Here is a 20,581-nt window from a genome sequence, read left to right on the forward strand (position 1 = left end):
TTTAGTCAGTCACTCCAAAGAAACAAATGTGTCTGTTGTTGTAGGGAAAATTTACTCATGTGGCTTTAAAGTAATATTCTATGCTTGTTTGAAAGTTACTTTAAAATAACAATGGTTTATTAATAGTAAAAATTGTCTGTGTTCTACATCTATGTTCATGTGACTGGACTGTGTTTAAAATTCCACAAAATTATCTCTGAAGAAGGTAGAAAACCTTGTTTCAGTCAGCATGCAGAAAAGAAGAACAAAAGAATCTTACTCCCTCTTTCATGCTGTTTCCTTTATTCAACTTTGAATTATTTGTTGACCAGGTAGCATGGAGCACTAAAAATAATGTGATCATTTGAAGCATAGTCTAGTAAACTAGAGTATGATTTTTTTTTTGTTAAATAAAATGGAAAATACCAGTCTCATGAACTAGAGGGGGGAGGAAAAAGAGAAATCATAACAGATGATGTTGGTTTTGCATTGCTTTGTGGTAGCTATAGATACTCATCAAAATAACATCAGTATAGTCGTGCTCTGTGGAAACTTCACTGCAGTAAACAAGCATTAATGTGCTTTGCAGGATGGTCTTAGGAGGTATCAGCTGATATAGTAGACAAATTGCAATGAATTCAAGCAGCAGCAACAAAACATCTACATACATCACCGAGGTGCTTATTTGAAATCTGTTAATAGATATTTACAGTGCCCCCAAAGCATTTTAATAAGAAGATACTGGAATCATGTCCCATATCTGACACTTGTGAAATGGGTGGAAATCACAGAATCTCAAGGGTTGGAAGAGACCTTGAAAGCTCATCCAGTCCAACTCCCCTGCCAGAGCAGGACCACCTACAGTAGATCACACAAGAACTTGTCCAGATGGGTTTTGAATGTCTCCAGAGAAGAAGACTCAACAACCCATCTGGGCAGCCTGTGCCAGTGCTCCGTCACCCTCACAGTGAAGAAATTCTTCCTTGTGTTTCTTTGGAACCTCTTCTCTTCCAGTTATTGCCCCTTATTCTGTTGTTTCTCATCATGGAGAAGACCCTGGTTCCATCTTCCTAATACACCTTTTACATATTTTACATATTTGTAAACATTAATGAGGAAATAGAAGCAATATATATTCCATTTTATCTTAGAGAAATTTGACATTGTGAATTGTGGTTCTAAACATCTGGCTACTGATTTAATATCTCAGAAAACAATTTATTGTCACAGATCACACACTTTACTGGATACTGATGCCATGCCTCCACTCAGTAAAGTCTTATATTGATTTCATGGCTTAATATTATTACCAGCACAGGATTTTGAGCAAAACTTAAACCTTCGTGATGTCTGTCACATATGCAACATTCATTTTCTTCAATATTTTATGTAACACTAATTTTTGAGGCAGTAAAGAGATCACAGAGGAAGAGAGCGTGTGCATTTTATCTGAGTTATCTTTTTAATATGGAGATAAAGTTAGTGTAATCAAAACATGGAATGCCCCAAAGATACACAATAGCATCACATTTGGCACACAGCGTAAACCTCCTGGAAAGGAAGCAAGATTGTATGCTTTATACATGATTTTTAAGATCTGAGAGAAGATTCCTGCATAAAACAATTATGCAGGGCTTGCTGATTGCTTTGAAATGCTTCTGAGCAAAGTCTTGAACCTTGAAGTCAGGCTTATAACTTCTGCAACTTTGCAAAGTTGCAGACAGAAACATTTTCATATGAGTGCTGGTGTTGTGTTTTGTTGATTGTAATAAATCAAGCACACATATTGTACAGCAGAATGCTCCCGTTAAAGCATCTTTTTATGTACAGAAACCTGTGTGGAATTCCAGCTCATACACATGTACTTGATTTCCTCTGTATTAGAAATGTATGATACCTGTGAAGTTTGAAATTCTAGTATTTTTACAAAAACCTGTAATCAATAGCAGGGAATCTGCTTTGGATAAATCTGTACCACAAACCCATTTCAAATAAAAGTAGTTGCTTCAGGTCATATTCACTTTTTCTTTACATAAATTAAAATATGCTAAAAAGACAAAAGTTGTGCTGACGACACTTTTATTGTCCCAGATGACAGAATTTATAGATATTTCCTGGTAAAATACCACATTTATGTTTCGTATTTGATGAACAGAAGGCTTTCACTTAATACATTCAGATACATCAGTGCCAGATGACTATCTCTTTGATGAAAACTTCTATGACTCATTAAGGCAATAACTTGAAATTAAATAAAACCTAATTTGGACACAAATCCCCTTCCATCTGCAAGTAGATCATTGCATGCAATTTTTGATATTCAGACTATCTTTATGGAAGTGCATTCTTTCTTGCTGAAGAAACAATTTTATTTTACTGTACCCAAGACACTAAGATAATGACCAGGATCTGCAGTACTAGAGGGCCCATTCTTCAGCTTAAAACTGAACAAAACTGCAACAAAAGATACACATGGTATATAGCTCAGAGCTATTGCAAAATATAGCCAATGCTGGTTCATATTAGCTTCAGCAGCTATTTCCCATCTGTAAAAACTACTGGACTTTGAATATTTTAATTAAGCATGTCATTTCTGAACAATTTCCATTTTTAATGGATCATTTTTATATTACTCATGTAAGTTTGGGAAGAGAAATTATGTCAAAGGGCAAAACAAAAAAAACTTGGGAAAGGAAGTTTCCAAAATGTGTTGCGGCTATCTGTGGGCCAGAATGTGTCGACAAATTGTAAGGAATTTAGCAAACAGCAAAAATCAGGAATTAAAGTATGAACTGATGGTAGGATTGAGCAATAGCAAAGTACAGTGATGGAATGAAAGGTCTGCTCAGCTGGAGGAATCAATCCTCATCTTTTTGCATGAGCAAAGGGCATGTTCTGGTGCTACCCCTAATTAGGGTTCAACCCAGCCCTTGATCCTCGATGCAGCTTTGTTTGCTTAAAGCACTTTCTCCCTGCATAGTGCTACAGTTTGTCCTTCTACTAGAATAGTAATATCACTTTTGTCTGGCAGGTGTGCTGCTGTTTGTCACTTTCAAAAGAATTGGCTGGAATAAAAGCTGCTGTGTAGATCCTTACTTTGCTCAGAGAGCTAGGATAACATTAACCACATAAAGGTGCTGCTGGGCTGTCAGAGATTCTGTCTAAAGAAAGCTATTTCTGTGTCACTGAAACTTTATCCTTCATATAAAGCAACTTCATTTCCCTTGTTCTGCAGGACAGATCAAAACCTGAATGAATTTTACAGCTCTGCATCCTGTCATAGAAAGGCTTGTTGATGGCACAGGTTGATATTAGAAGCTAATTAAAGGGTGAAAAATGACAGCTACTTCTAGATATTGGTAGAAAGGCCAAGGAAGACTAGAAACTGTGTGGGCTGCTGTGGAGTTACAGGTTGTGAAGTGTTAGGATGTGGTAAAGCCATGGAATTGGAAATAACACAGTAGTTTATAGGAGTCTTCTGTAAGGGGAAATAGTGAAGGTATATTTAGAAATAAAGGTGAACTTTTTACTGAGGCAAAGAAAGTATTTGCTTTAAAATATTATGTAGTTTAGTACTTGATAAGGCAAGTGCTGGAATCAAGACTTGAGATGACAAATTCCTATGTAAGAATCTATTAAAATAGTAATGATTTCTGTATCTTCAAAGTGTACTTTTCTCCATCAAGAGTGAAATTCATGATACTTTAAAAACAGTGTGAAGTGGTTGCAAGCAAAGAATGTTGCTACACAGCTGTTTGCAAAATATTAAACCTGTTGGATTTGTTCTTGTCCTAGTATCTTGGCTTTAATGAAGAAACAACAATTTAAGAAACTGAGAACTTGCTGCAGAAAGTATAAGGGAAATGTTATTTTTTCAAGAACTGTATTTCTCAATCATAGCTTTGAGGAGCAAAAATCTTGGGCTAATCAGTTTTCTCAATAGGCTTATGGATATAAAAGAAGCTCCTCTTCTGTTTTCTGCCAGTGTAGTACGAGGCAAATGCTAAATGGGTGGAACCTTTAAGTAGTCCTTTCTGTTGGGAATACGAAGTAGATTATTATAGAGCATAGAGAAAGAGGAAATAAGAAATTCTTCAACAAAGTAATACTTCCTAAAGCAGTGTTTGCCTGAAGGATGTGTTAATATATAAGGCTATAGATAGTCACAGACTAATCCTTGCAGCAGTTTGAGTGACACTAATAGACATGTAAAATTTATTTTGGTCATATTTGATACAGATTTAAGAATTTTGTTTAGTCGCTTCCGTGATATGAATAAAATAGATGCCTTTTCCATCTTGCATAGAAAATATTGTACTACAGTCTTTTATCTCAGAACTAACCTATTAATGCAAGTGATTGTGCAGTATGGCACTGTTTTTGTTAAGATAATTTTGAACTCATACATGACTAGATATGAGACTTAAATAAATCCTACTGGAGTGTGAAAGAAAAAAAAGCTGTAGTGAAGGTAAGTTTTAAATTTTTACATGAAGCCAAGACACTTTAAAAAATAATTATCTGTACACATCAGTCTCTTGCAGTCTTAAAGTATGATGCACTTAGCAGATTGGACATGACTAACTAAAGTAATTCTGTAAATTCAGTTTTATTTGAATACTGAGTTATATTGAATTTATGCTAGATTAAAGTAATACATGGGAACTTTGATACACAGTTATTATTTATCAATTATACTGGTTTAAAGTTGTCTTATGACTGGCTTAATTTGGTTCTGAAACAGTCCTATTAACTTTGCACTGTTTCTTTACAGACTTACTTCAAGGCAAGAAATTGCTGTCAGAATCTGAGTATCTAATCTCAAAATTCTCAGAGCCAGAAATAGGAGAAGAAGCAGCACTTTAGCTCCTGTGGTAAAAGCCTACCTTGATTGAAATTAGGAGTTCATTTTGCCGTTGATTGCAGAGGGGGAACTGTCTTACATACCAATGACTAGGGAAGTTCTGAAACACATGATGAAAAATGAACATTCTCCCCTCAGTGCCAGAAAAAGGGGATGACATACTGAAAAAGGATATTTGACCCAACAACTTTCCAATGGTTATTGTGCAGAAGATAATAATTAGCATGTATTTACATGAATAATATGTACATATGTAAAGAAAACAAACTTGCTTGGAAAGCATTTGAATGCCTGGATTGTGTATACTGGAAAATACAAAACTGAGATTTGATTTGGAGAGGGCCAGAAGAGGAGGGAGAATAAGAGAGTGAGAAAAGCAGAGCGATATGATTCTGCCTTTCAGACAGACACGTGCCTGGATCAGCATGCTGTGGAAATCCTTTAGACCTTTGGCTTCTAGGCATAAGAAAATTCAGTTTTTGCTAAATGCTCTTGTCTCTTAACAGCGTCTCTCTTCTTTTGCATTGGTGAGTTGAAGTATTATGTTATCAAGGCAAAAAGTAACATAACAAGTAATTCTGCAGCACTGCAAAGTTACAGCATTATATAGCTATTGCACATAGTAGAGGTAGTTTTTATACTTCAGGTCACTCAAAGTTATTCTTGTTTCTTACAGTTTGCAATGCAGAAATACGTAAACACTGTTTCAGATGGGTCTTGTGTAGACAGTAACATGAAGTAATGTTTTTTTCTGGTTTATTTGGCTTTTTTTTTGATCTTGTTTTATTTTTGGGATGTCTTTTTTTTTTTTTTTCCCTCTAGGATGGGGACCCAGTTAGACCAGGAGTAGCCATGACAGATCTCGCTACTGGGTTGTATGCCTGTGGAGCAATTATGGCGGGTTTACTTCAGAGGTATAAGACGGGGAAAGGACTGCACATTGACTGCAATCTCTTGTCATCACAGGTAGGAGTTTTAAAGAAGTACCTTTTAGTTGTGTAGATGTTTGAACCCAAGAAGACCATTTTGTCATAAACTAATGTAAATTAGTTAAGATGACTAATAATAATAATAATAATGACAATAATGGCATTAGTGACAATTTTCTTATTCTCTGATAGTAACCGTTCTCATGTGACACAGGTATAGTTACTACTGCTTGGTTTTGACTTTTTATGAAGGACAATCATGGTTTTTAAAACATGGTTTAATTAAGGCATATAATATTCCTGAGACTGTAAGCAGCAGTTGTAGTAGGTTATTTGAGAAAGACAAGCTTAAATGATGAAACCACTGTTGGAAGAGAGGTCTTGGCATTGGGTAATATTCCTACTGGAATGACAAATGACTTGTGCAAAATCAACCAGAGTAATTGAGTATCACGCAAGTGTCAAAGTAATGTAATCCAGAAGGTCTGCCTGTTGACTCTAGAATTAAAGAATAAAGTAAGCCTAAAGATGCAGCATTTTCTGTAGGCACAAAAAAGAGAAATCTCATTAAAATTAAAAAGACAAATAAGTTTTGATCATAAAAAGAACATCATATACCACAAATAATGAGAACTTTAAATTATCTTTGGACATTTAAGCACCATCGGTGCAGTGGTTTATGATTTGCAAAATAAAGTGATTTTGGCATAAGCTGCATACAATTGAATGGTAAATTGTCTTGCTGATGTAGATACCTGCTGGTAGCAACTGGGTGTATGGTGTATATGAATTTTTGTGTACATTTTAAAAAGTACATCAAACTGTATACAATAATAATCAAAGCAACTGTTGTGCTAAGTCATTTTTGTCTTTATTCAGTTGTATCTTTCTTCACATTAAACCTGTCAGTACATTTGAAAGGTGATAGTATCCATTTGTGTGAAAAGTTGTCCCTCATGTGAGCAGAAGATTGGATGAAATGACCTCCAAAGATTCCTTCCCACCCGAGTCGTTGTATGATAATAGCAACTGGGACCAGTGATTGAGATTGCTGTGGTTTACCTACTAAAATCAGATCTGGAAAGGAGAGGAAGCCCTTGGTTAAATCAACAGAAAATTTTTTGTTTGTTTCAGAAATGTTTGTAAGGACTAAACTCCTCATCATACTTAGGTATATTTGTAAATGTTTATAAATGGCTATATTTGAAAACATAATAAAAATTTTGGTTTAGAAATATGTTTTAAATGTATGTTAAACTCCTATCAAATGTTTTGTGTATATATGGAAGTATTTTTATAGTTTAAGATATCATAGTGTTTTTTATTATGGCAGCTTCTCCTTAATTTTTTAAATTTCTAATTTCATTAAAGGGACTTCCAGTAATTTCTATTAACTTCCAGAGTAATGCTGTTATTTTTCAATTCCTTGTTCCAGTGCTTGGTTTATATTTCTTTTTTTTAATGGAGTCTTCTTGGTTATTGTTTGATACTTTATCAAATGTTGAAAGAAGGAACAGTTGAAGTTAGATGTTGCTATAACACTCTTATTTCATCTTGCTTTGTCACCTCATTTGTCTTTAGAATCTTATTCCTTGGTTAGGATAGATTTGTCCGTGAACAAACGTGTTCTCAAGTTGCAAAAAAATTCTATCTGAAGTTCCACATCGTGCTTTAGGCCACTCACTGACCTACACAAGAAAGGGAATGAAGACATAGATGCTACTGGCCAAGGCAGGATATATGGTGTTTGATTTCAATGTGCTTAGCTGAAGAAGTGATGAAGAAACAATGAAATGATGATAAGATAGTTTAGTGATTTTTTTGGTAAACATTAACACATTTTATAATTGTCTAGAAGTTATTAAGAAGTAATTCTGTACATGCACGCTCTTATTGCAAAATAAGTGGTTTAATTTAGTGTTGGGTAAATGAAACTGAAATAAATTGCTATTTTGGAATACAGTGTGGTTATAAGCTGTGATTCAGAAAGCTATTTCTTTGGTTTAGATATTTTGGGCTGAAGTAATAGAGTTAACTTCAGGATGTTGGCCTAAGACTGTAATGAGAACATTTATTAAATTGGAAAAAACATTTCTGGATGAAGTGTTGGGGTACCAAAACTAAACTCATGTGATCAATCCCATTGAAAAAAGTGTTAAAATTATGAAAAACATAACTGCTGACTGAGTCTTTCTGAGAACATCTAGCTTTTCTGGTTCATTCTCCTTCTTTTTGCAAAACTAGTGGTTGCTAGTAAGTCTTTAAGGGTCAGTGTATTAAGAGAAGCACAAATTAAAGGAAGAAAAGAAATTACTCTTGCAGTACTTCTGATGGTAAGCTTTTTTGAAGGGAAGTTAGACAGTTACTGTGATATGATCAGGTTCTTGAAAGTTGCATGCTTTCAAAGGGGTGGTGGTTTTACATACTAAGCTGAGATATCTAAAGTGAGCTCTTCCTCATGTGATGAATGTTTTGAAATTTTTGCCTTTTGAAGTCTCTCAAGGATGCTGCCAAAACAATGAGGAACCTAAAGTTGTAGACTTTGTTTGTTAGGTTCTTGTTGCAGTTGATTAATGGTGGGATCTGGAGGTCAGACGAATGCATCATGGTAGCTTTTCTATCAGCATGAGTTTCACTGGAGTGTGATCATTTTTATTGAGAGAAAGGAGTCTTTGTTTTTTTTTTTTTCTGTGTAAAACAAAAGCACTACTTAACCATCCTCCTTTAAGTAGTGTTTAAAAAGCAGGGAACTGTATGACACTTTTGGCTTCAGTTTTTCATGCACTGAGCTACTATAGCAGTGTGCTTGCACCTTTTGTCCATCCCTTCATTTCAACTGAGAATTATGATGGTGGTGTCTTCACTGAGTTCTGTTGATGACTTTGACAGAAAAGAAAAAAATAAAAAAAGCAAACCCAGGGGTTAAATAATCTGAAATCCCTAAAAAACCTCTTGGTTTACAGCAAAAAACCTAGTGTCTACATGCTCATTTATGTCTGAGCTATCACTTTTCTGCATGCCTTATAGAAATGCAAGAGGATTAACATTTTTTGGGGAAGGGAAGGACTGGAGGATACTTTTGATATTAATTTCCTGTGCAGATATGCTAATGACAAAGAGCATTGAACTGAATTCAACTGCCAGCAAAAATGGTCTGAAGCTTTTTAAAGAAATATCCTCCTGACTGGCAGGCTAGTTTGGTATTTAACTAATTGATGATCTGTGTAGAGCCAAATGATAAGTGAAATCCTGTTCTCTAAAGAAATGTTATTTTTAGAATATCTTAAAAAGACATCTTTCTTTTAAATTCTGTATATCAAACACTTGTGCCTTATAGCTTTATATCAGCTTGTTATTGTCAAAAGGGATTTCTTTCCCTCCAACAAAATAGAATTCTAAGACTTTATTGACAGGAGAGATATGGTGACCTCTAGGATGTGGTTTTGCAGTGAGCACTAACTTTCTGTATCTCCCATCTATAAACTTTTAACCTATGTCATATAATTCCTTTGAAATTTTTGACTTTTAGATGATTTACAGTCATCAGCTCTAGACCTTTCAGATTCTAAATAGTGTCCTTTAGATGATGCTAGTAAATAAGAAGGAAGTGGGTTTGGGATTTGGTTCCAATTATGCAATTGTGCCTTTTCTTCTGTTGTGGCTTAAAAAAATTCTCTTGGAAGTTTTAATATCCTTCCTGTGTTTAATTACAACCAGGCTCCAACAAATACTGTAATAAGTTGGTTTCTCTTGGATTGAAAATCTGTAAGAAGTATTTTGCATTTCACATTTCTGCAATTTTGAAGCATATTTTTTTTCTCAGATTCCACAGACAGGATAATGTGGTTAATATTGTTTGTATTATATGATTGGTCATCAGGCACTTCTCTGTTTTTAATTACTATGTTTTAGTTTCTATTTGACAGAGCAAACTCGTAATCTTAAAATTTTGAACTGACCCTAGAAAATTGGTACAAATTACCTTCTAGATTCTGTGTTTTTGCTTCAGTTTGACAGTTAGCTTACTGAGATAATGGCAAGGTTAATAAACTATTAGTTTTAGTTTCTGCATTGTTTGATTGTGTTTAAGGCTTATCTATTTAAGGTGCTTTTAGTGCTCTCTATTCAGAGCTTTTACGATATGTCTTTTACAAATTATTGATATAGGTGAACCTGGTAACAATTACATGCTATCTGTAGTATATATATGAGATCACAGGATCCCTCAGCACTAAGTTGTATGAAAAACATCAATCTTGGAACTCAAATACTGTTCAGGTCTCTTGACTGTATCTTGTTGCTTCTCTACTTACTAATGGAAAGTTGCAAGTTGACTCAATACAGAAAGTCTTTTTTAGAGGTCATTGCTGCTGGTGATTTTGGAGGCTGGCTGAGAGGACTATTACACAGTTGTCTTGTTTTGGGTATGGTTTGAATAAGCAGTTCGTTTTTTACAAGCTTATAAAGTATCATCTTTTCAAAACAATCTATCTTTAATCTCTGTCATGATAAATATTGTGTATGCAGTGTATGGAGAAGTTTTCTTTTGCACTGTGTAGCTCTGATATGGAAAGATAAAATCTGAATTAATGTGAACATGCATTTAAATATATACTGTGCTTTAAACACATTTCTTGGCTACTATTCTTGATAATTTCAATTGAGGACATGAATATAACTAAGAACAGAACCTCTCCCTCAGGGTTTTAAGGAGCCAGAATTTTATTGAATAGACCAGAAGACCATACTAACATGACAGTAACTCAATTTAATATTGGCCTCTCTGGAATGTGTGTTGTGATTTCTAATGATTGGTTATGCAAAAAGTCATTGGTAGATCATACTGCAACTGGATCTTGGATTTATTTAGAGGCTTTCTTTAATCTATAAAGTGTACAAAACCAGATTGCAAGGGAATTTCTTTTTCAGCTGTGCTGTGACTAAATTCTGTGCCTTCTTGCCATTGCTACTGTTGCTCTTGTGCTGATGAAACTAAGCCTGAATATGTTGTGGCTTCGTTTTCGTGTGTTGAGCTACCTCTTTCATCAATTAGAGAAACATTAGGAAGGAGATAGCCATTTCATTTGTTTCTGTACATTAAACAGCTTTTTTTTTTCCTGTCTGGAGTGAGCAGGGAAGAGAGTTTGAAAACAAATGAAGGTGTTTATTTAATGACTTTATTATTTAGATGACCTTTGAATAAGGATGTAGTTCTGGAGATGGAATCAAGATGTTGTAGTTTATTACCAACAGATCATATTTTGAGATCATGCAAAGTATTAGGAGGAAAAAGAATAACCTGAGTAGGTTAAAAGAAATGGAAATGATTTAAGCAACTAGTAGCAGAATAAACACTTTTAGGGTATCCCAGAAGCTCACTCCACCCTCTAAATTTCTGGAAGCCTTCAGAAGTGATTCTGTAATTTGGTCAGATTTGGACAGGTTTCACTTATGCACTGTTTATTTATGTAAATAGCAAGGAAAGAGACTGTAACTTCATGGAAGAAGTTTTAATTTTGTCATTGAAAATTTTGAGTTAGCAAGCCAACTGATTTCTATGTTCAGTTGAACTTTTGGAAATCTAGCAAATGTTACCATGTATGTCATTTTGGTGCATGCTGATGGAACCCTAGCTAAGGTTTTAACACTGCTTATTTTGATTGCTTTAGCACTGATTGAAATGTCCCTGTAGATTATAATATACAAAAAAGGTCAAGTATGATGCTGAAACAAATTTGGACTGATTTCTTTTTGGTCTGATGGAGGTTTGCTGCCATGACTCTGTGTTTCTCCATGTCTATGTTATTCAGCACTGTATTGTTTCTGGCTCATCAATTAAATTGCAAACTCTTAGGAATTGTGACATGTGATTAGGCCAGTGGTCATAATTCATTAGTTATGTGTTGTAGTGAAAGCTTATTAAAATAAATGTTCAGAATCTGGTTCAAAAAAAGGTATCCACTAAACTGTCTAAAAGTCAGACTTCAATTATTTGTAAAAATGCTTTTCCTTCTTTGGAATGAATATTTGCAGTACCAGATTTCTCTGATAAAAACTTATGTGGAGTTATTTTCATAAGAACTTACTCTGTAATAACAAATTTGTTCTTTGTGTTATATAAATATTTCTGTAGATTTATTAAAGAAAAGCTTCCTTTTTCAGAGACTCACAAATTTGTTGTCATTATCCAAAATGCATTATTAGGCAGCAGTGCCATATTCTTCCTCCGGAGTCATTGGTAATAGTAACCTTTTTATTTCTCAAATCAAATAGAGCTTTGAACCACGTTTCTCTGACTTTTAACAGCTCAGTAGATGAACTGCATCTGCACTATCAACAGCACTAAAGTGCTCAGAAAGGCATTGTGGATGCCTGAACGGTGGGTGTGCATTAACTTGGCAGAGGCACAAAAATATGATCTTATGCACTGTAAAACATTTACAGCATTTCCTTCACCTGCGTGGATTTGTTTCTTGTGTCATCCGTGTAGTGCGTTAACACCTAAATAATGAACGGTCAGTGTGCAGAGACCTCTCTTAATGGCTAATGCCAGTGGTGTTCAGCTGAGACAATACTGTTATGATTAGAGGAGATCTCTGATAATAGAAGTGGAGTATGGCACACTTCTCATCCCTAAAAAATAGATGTATCAAATGAAAAATGTAAATATCTACCTGCTTGCACTGCTGCAGCACAAGCTGTTGAACTTACTATTATTTTTTTAGAGGGACAATTCTCTACAGATAAGGTGAAAGTGACATTGTCAGGAGCAAAGACACTAAAGATTCTTTTTTTTTCTCTGCGAGTATTAATACTGATAAATGTGGAGACTAAAAGATGTGTATTTTAAATGGTTAGGTGTGTGCATATTTTCATTGTAAATGGCACTGTTTCTAATCATAAGATCAAAAGTGAGAAGTGCCTTAATTACAGCTTCTTTGTGATATTGGCAGCTTTTCATGGAAAAGCATCCTTATACTCATGAAATAAAACAACAGAATCCTTAATAAAGTGTATGTAGCATCCAAATTGGAGCCTCTGGATACTAGTTATTCTGATGTCTGTTCTCACAGGTAATTAATTTTTATATGTCTGAGTTTTATTTTTATGTTTCAGTGTTTTCATTCTCAGCTATTGACTACAGATACTATTTCTTTTTAATAGAATAGAATTGTTTCAGTTGGAAAAGACATTTTAAGATCAAGTCCAATCATTAACCTGGCAATGCCAAGCCCACCACTAAACCATGTCCCTCAGTGCCACGTCTACACAGCGTTTGAATAACTTCAGGGATAATGATTCAACTGTATTCCTGGACAGCTTGTTCCAATTCTTGACAACCCTTTCAGTGAAGAATTTTTTCCTAACATCCAATCTAAACCCTCCTGGTGCAGACTGAGGTCATTTCCTCTTGTCATTTGTAGCCTGGGAGAGGAGACCGACCCCCACCTTGCCATAACCTTCTTTTAGGTAGCTGTAGATAGTAGAAAGTTTTCCTCTCAGCCTCCTCTTCTTCAGACTAAACATTCATAGATCCATCAGCTGCTCCTCATCAGACTTATTCTCCAGATCCTTCCCCAGCTCTGTTGCCTGTCTCTGGACACGCTCCAGCTCTTCAATGTCCTTGTAGTGAGGGGCACTGAACACAGTATTCGAGGTGCAGCCTCACCAGTGCTGAGTACAAGGGGACAATCACTTCCTTGGTCCTGCTAGTCACACTGTTTCTGATACAAGCTAGTATGCCATTGGCCTTCTTGGCCACTTGGGCACACTTCTGGCTCATGTTCAGGTGGCTGTAGACCAAGCTGTTGACTTGTAGGTCCTTTTCCTCTGGACAGCTTTCCAGCTTCTCTTCCCCAAGCCTCAAACATTGCCTAAGGTCATTGTGAGCCAGTGCAGGACCTGGCATTTGCCTTGCTGATTCTCATACCATTAGCCTCAGCCCATTGATCCAACTTGTCCAAATCCCTCTATAGAGCTTTTTTTATTCTCATGTAAATCAACATTCTCACCCAGCTTCATATCATCTGCAAATTTACTGATCATTGGTAAGTTATTAACAGATCAGAACAGGCTCTAACACAGACCCGGGGAACACCACTGGTGACAGGCTGACAACTGGATTTATCTCCATTCACCAACCACTCTCTAGGCCTAACCATCAAGACAGTTTTTTACCTACTAATGTGTGTGCCCACTCAAGCTCTGAGCAATCAGTTTCTCTAGGAGAGTGCTGTGGGAAATGGTGTCAAAGGCTTTAGTAAAGTCCATGTAGACCATATCCACAGCCTTCCCTTCATCCACTAAGCAGATCACCTTGTTATAGAAGGAAATCAAGTTAGCCAAGCAGAATATGCCTTTGATAAACCCATAGTGACTGGTCCTGATTGCCTGGTTTTTCTGTACATGCCATGTGATGGCACTCATAATGATCTGCCTTACCACCTCACCTCACTGAACTGTCTTTCCTAAATAGCAAGTAGACATTCATGATTATAGTCCAACCATGAGAACCGTACCACCATGTCTCTGTAACTGCAATGTGATCATGGCTTTGCAACAGCGCTCTCATCTCTAGTATTCCAGTTGCACAATGGCTTTGAGCTTGTAGTGTTGCCCATGCTGTATGCATTGTTGTAGGTGCACCTCAGATAAGCCATTGATCTCATCACCTTTTTAAGGGAGAAACTGTAATTCCAGAGTGACCATTCTCAGGCTTTTCTGTGGTTTCTGACACATCAATAACCTTTATGTTTTTGCTGCGCCGTGGATCTCCGTCCCTTACTTCCACTAAAGCAGCAAACTGAAGGACCTTGTTGGCATACCATGCCAAATGATCATCAAATGATAGTTTCTCTCTAGTGAGCCTGGTTTTATCCTTTTTACCTTTCAAATCAAGTTTAAAGCTCTTCCAATGAGCTCTGCTAACTCCTGCACAAGATCCTTTTCCCCTTTTGAGACAAATGTACCCTGTCTGATGCCAGCAGGCCTGTTATTGTATAGACCAGTCCATGATCAAAACCTCCAAAATTCTACTGATGACACCAGGCCTCGGGACTCTTTCTGTTTCTTCCCTTGTCACTCACTACTAACTAGTAGGATGGAGAACGCTTCTTGTGCTCCTGATTCCTCAACCATTTATCTCAAGGCCCTGAAGTCTCTCATGATTACGTTCAGAGATTTTGTTGCAACTTTATCACTGCCTATATGAAAAATCTGTAATGGATAACAATCTGAGAGCCATACCAGAGTAGGAAGCTTTGCCTTCACATCTTAACTCAGGCTCCAGGCAAGCAGCAGACTTCCCTAAGGTATGGGTCCATTCTGCAAGTTGGATCTTCTGTTCTCTTCAGAAGAGAGTCTCCTATGACAGTGACTCATCTTTTTTTTCTCTATAAAGAAGCAGCTTTGACACAAGACGTAGGCTGACTTAACCTTGGTGACACCATCAAGAAAAATGAACCATTGTCCTCGGTGTTAATAATTCCACTTGGAAAGCCTCATACCTGTTGTGCAGGGACACCTGAGAAGGTGGAGTAGTCGCAGATATGTGTCTGCTGCCCTGGGAATGAACTTGTTGCCATTACCTCCTATCTTGAAGTCACTGAATTCAACCAGATTGAGAGAGAACAGGGAATCCTCCATATTATGGGTCCTGTGTGCTGATTTAGTCAGTCCCAGAGAGGGCAGAGTGCGATTCCAGTAGTCTGTCTGTCACTTGCACTCCCTGATACTCCTCAGTCTACTCCCCTCCTCCTGGAGCTCTGTTGCTAAGTGAAGCCCTTCTAGCTGGGCACAACTCCCACAGCTCAAATAGTTCTGTGTTTTGCAAATATGCTTGTAGTTCTTTGCCTGAATGGAAGCCACTCTGAGAACTCCGTATATGCTATTTTCTAAACAATCATTGAAATACAACCAAACATCTTAACATAGAATTAAAAACCAGATAAGTTGTAATTCATATTAAATGCATAGGGTCTTGGTGGGAAAGGCTATAATTAAGGAATAAGAAAATGTGTTGTAGTCTTAAAAAAACTGGGTAAACTGTAGCAGAGGACACTCTAAGTTGAATTTTGCCTGGATATAGTAAATCTGTGTGAAGACACAGAGTGTAATGTAATTAATATTTCAGTGGATGTGTATTCTTTCTTCAGAGAAAATTGAGAGTTGAGGAAATGATTGTGGAAGTGTTATTTATAGTTAAGATTGTTTGATAAGTCTCTTATCAGAATCTGGTTTTAGTTTTTATAACTTTTCCAAAGTCTTAACTGTTTTGGCTGAATTTTCCATGTCATGGAATTGCCAAGAAGTGTTTTCAAAGTCACTATTAAAATGATTCATCTGTTTCCAGAAACAAGTTATGGGAAAATACGTTGATGGGCTTTTTTTTGTTGTTGTTGTTGTTCCTGGGAATCTCAGTGCCTTCATCCCGTGGAGTGGAAACTTGAAATCTGGCAGATGAATCACTCTTGTTTCAGGGAAGCGTCTTTTGGAAGAAACTCGGGGTGACAGAAGGTGCAATATGTGCAACATATAATGTGCATAAGGGCTGGTAGGAGATTTGATGGAGTGTTTGGGCTATATGTTCCTGAATAAGTTAAAAGAAAATAATAAGTACCTACTAATTAAAGGAATCGGAAGTTGGATAGAAAAATACTATAGGACAGTATGATTATCATTTGTATGTAAGTGTACTAAATTCTTGCTCAGAATGTATAGACTCTCTTTGGAGTTCTTGGTTTTTCTAAACTGAAAATTCTCTTTTAATAGTTTTCTTTTTTAAAGTGATGGATTCCTTAGAGCTATTCCTGTGTTATTATGACGCTAAACCAGGGATTTTTGTGTGAATGTAGTAGTATGATTTTTCCACTTTCAGAAACAGTCATGAAAATGACTGAAGTTATTTCAGTCATGAAAATGTAATTGAGTCTTAATTTTAAAATGTTGTATTCTTCAGCTAGCACTTATTTAAAATATTTTTTTCTTCCTCTTTCATGTCAGTACTGTATAATAGATTCTATGGTCAGGATATTTATTTCTGATCCTTCACCTAAAATTCATCTGAGTGGATGTAGGTATGTTGTTTTGTTGTGATTTTATTTTTTGAAATGAGGACTAAGGAGAGGGAGGAGTCCATTTAACATTTACTTTCTCTTGAAACTGTGAGCTGAAAGATACATGTTTTTGAAATTTGAATAATTTTGAAATACTCTTTGCTATTGTTAATACTAAGTCTTTCTCATGGGGTGGTCTCCATGCTGTGGGAAGCACAGAAACAGTCATTCTGGCCTTTTGTAAGCCCTAAATAAAAATCAAGTTATTTGTAGATAAGTTCTTTTTGTTGTTGTTGCATTTCACTGAACTCAGCAGTTCTCTGCTACACAAATGCCTTGTGTTTTGGAAGATGCCATGGTTTCTCTATATTTATCTAGTTTAAACTTTTTTATAAAGCAAGAGTTGTTTTCGGCCATCATATTCATGCTAAAGAAAGATGCACTCAATTGTGGACTTTAAAGACTGTTTTACTTTCTACAACTTTCTTCTCCTCTGACAATCTGTGCCCAAGATAGGATTTTCAAAATATATTGCCTTTGTTTTTCTCATTGCACATATTTTTTATTATTACTAGTTCATTAAGCACCTCCTAGTGCATAATTTCTGACAGTGATTTTATGTGTGCTATTTGATCAAGTAGTTGACTTTAATGAGCAAATCCCCCAAGCTGCATGTGATTACTTTCGTAGAACTGGATACCTGCTTAAGTGTCTGTATGGAAGACCTTAAGAAAAGACTTAATATGAGACCTGCTCTAAAATTGTAGTTATTTGACATTAAGCATTTCATTCTATCTTTACATGTTTGTATTTGTGGCTAGGATTACACCATTTGCTGATGCTTCAATGCTAGGAGTTTTCTTTTGTGAAGGGTGAATTAATGATCACTTCCTGGAGGTTCACATTAAAAAAATCAGCATCACTAGGAAGAAAAGACTTTTACCCATAGTACAGTGTACATAACATAGCCACAGACATTTTCTAAAGGAGATGTAAGCTCTTTAATAGTAAGCCTTGGTCTGTGTGGTAGTAACTGCTTTTTTAGTTAGCTTTTACAGACCTCTTCAAAGTCAGTCGTGGAATTTGCTGGTCTGCAAAGGACTGGTTCAAAGCAGCTACAATACTACTGGCACCTGAAGGGAAGGGGAAAAACTATGTGGAGAGGCTTATGGGCCAACAGTTGTGAATTCAAGAGAAAGTCAGACCTACTGCTTTACACAGATAAAGGGACAGCACTGAATACCTAACATCTTAGTTATTTTTGGTCAGTGGCTTTGCTGTGCTTGCAGGTGGATACTCTGCTCAGCCAATGGGTATATGGCACTCTTGAGCTTTTTGAGCTTGATTTTTATCTCCTGCAGGGCTCTCAGCTCCAGACTAGATGGAAGTCCTTTACATGCCCAGATATAAGGTGAGGTTTGTTGACATCTTGGATGTATGTGGCTTCCCACTGGACCCCTGAAGAATGGGCTGCCTTGAATCTTTCTTGCCTCAGTGCAAGGCTGTGGTTCATGCTGCCAGTTCATTATTGGAGGAGTACAAAACAATTGCCTGCCTAAACTCTGCCAGAACAGCACCATTTATTGTGGTGCAGTGCCATGGCCTGAACCAATTGGATAAATGCTTAGGATGCAACATAAAACATACGTGCACTGTCTATAGCAACAGTTGAGGTAACTGCAAACTAGTAAGAACTTATTTGTATTCCCATTAATTCTTGTGGCTAAACAGAATTTGAATGGAAGGGTGAGGTTTTCTTCATAATGGGTGAGTTGTTGAGTCTCCTTCTCTGGAGACAGTCAAAACCTACCTGGTCAAGTTCCTGTGTGACCTAATCTAGGTGGTCCTGCTCTGGCGGGGGGGTTGGACTGGGTGCTCTAATGAGATCCCTTCCAACCCTTAGGTTTCTGTGATTCTGTGAGCGGAATTTTCTAGGTAGGGACAGAGTTTTTTAGTTTTGATATTTTTGTAAATGGAAAAAGAACACTCAAAAAGCAAGAGCCAAGAGTCACCTCATGCACATGTCTGTGAAAGGGTGAGGGAGGACAACTGCAAAAGCAAAATTAATCAAACTTGAATGTTGATTAATTAATTGATTGATTCATTAATGTAAAATTTTTTATTGTAACATGGAAAGGGGAAAATGTGTAAATAAATAAATTAATTAAAAGGGTCATTAGGTAAATATACACCAAATGAAGACTAGAGTCTTATGTTAAAATTTTTCTTATGCATAAATCCTTTCTTTCTATGTCACCAGAACTAAGGAAAAGATCTAAGTGGAACATTATTAGTCTTGGCACAACAGAAGGCATAGAAAATTTCCAGAATAATTTTATTCTGCAAAGTTATAAATTAATATTTGGGTTACTATTGAAGTAGAATAGTTTAAAATAAGTTATCTGGGCTACTGTAAAGTGTCTGTGTGTCAAAGTTCATAAAAGATAGTCTACATGCCTTCTTTATGAAGATGTAAACAAAGAATGAGAGAAAAAAAAAATCAACTCAGGTAGGAGTTAAAACCTTGTTGAGACAAGCAGGCACAAAATTGGAGGGAGAAGAAAGTGAAGAATATAATTAAAATGTTATTTTCTTCTCTTTCAGTTACCTATCTTCTTTTGTTATTCATATACACTTGTTGAACTTTAATGTAAATGATTGATTGACTCAGTGAACTCGTTGTAATAAATTATGTTTGATGTGCTATCTTGAAGAAAATCTGAAATTCTGTCTCTCTTTGTCTGCTCACCTTGTGGCTTTTAATATCTTGTTTCCCATCTGTCTGATTCCATCAGAAGCTACGCATAAGTTTTCAGCTTAATACAGCTCTTTTTGTTCTGCTTTAAGTATGGAACACAAATGTGTGATTTGGCCATCAACGGTAATATCAGAAAGGAATGTTGAAGTGTGTGTTCCCTTTATTGATGTGAAATAAAGAAACACTTAGCTGTAGATATTTGATAATCCATATTTACAGTGCATGCATCTGTCTCTGCAGGAAAATGAATAGAGAGATATCTATATCATTGTATTACATCTGCTTTAATGTTACAAGTCCAAAGGTTGCTTTTAAGGATTAGTTCTTAATTAAAGGAGAAAATAAATGGGTCTATAAGGTTTCAAGAAAGCAGTTTCAAAATATAGATTTAAAAATACTTAACTGATTATGTAATACAGATGTATCCAAACTTCATTTTGAGAGATTAATTGTACTGTAGGTATTCCTACTGCAAGAAGTGTCACTAGTGGTGAGATCCTGAGTCTTGAATTACAGGGCAATTTGGAGAAACAGACTTATATTGTTAAAAACATATTTTCTAGGGGATATTATGTCTGGAGAAATGTTCGGTTGGGTTGTCTTTTGTTTTTAATGCTTATAGTTCAGCATTTTGCTTAACAACTGTAAGATACAGGTAGATAAATTCTTTGTTTGTTAAGGACATAAAATGTATATGCTGAAAGGTTGGTTTTTTGGGTTTTTTGGGGTAGTGAATTTTTTAGTAAGAGTAGATCTTTGGAAATAGCAGAGAGAATGAACTGAGCCAGGAAGAGAGAAAAGGTAAAAGCATGGTAATTCTGTGACTCTTTAACAATTTCATTGGAGAGTAGGAATAGAAGCATCTTTTAAGTCTGCTGAATTCCTCTGAGAGTTATTATGAAAAGGGCAAAAGACCACAGAGTTCACTCAACTAAATGTTTATCCATAAAATATAAAGCACTGAAATATTTACTTCAATGTAATCACTGTAAGTTTA

At 36.0% G+C, this 20,581-nt stretch overlaps 1 protein-coding gene across 1 annotated transcript in view; it reads left to right on the plus strand.

Annotated features, from left to right (window-relative positions):
- Window positions 1-20,581, plus strand: part of SUGCT (succinyl-CoA:glutarate-CoA transferase) — a 325,436-nt gene that overhangs the window by 45,107 nt on the left and 259,748 nt on the right. The window contains exon 8 of the mRNA XM_061996874.1: window positions 5,666-5,809. Within this exon, the coding sequence (XP_061852858.1) occupies window positions 5,666-5,809 (144 nt within the window). The remainder of the gene's footprint in view (window positions 1-5,665; window positions 5,810-20,581) is intronic.

This window comes from Colius striatus, chromosome 5 (genome assembly GCF_028858725.1).
Source record: "Colius striatus isolate bColStr4 chromosome 5, bColStr4.1.hap1, whole genome shotgun sequence".
Classification (NCBI taxonomy): Eukaryota; Metazoa; Chordata; class Aves; order Coliiformes; family Coliidae; genus Colius; species Colius striatus.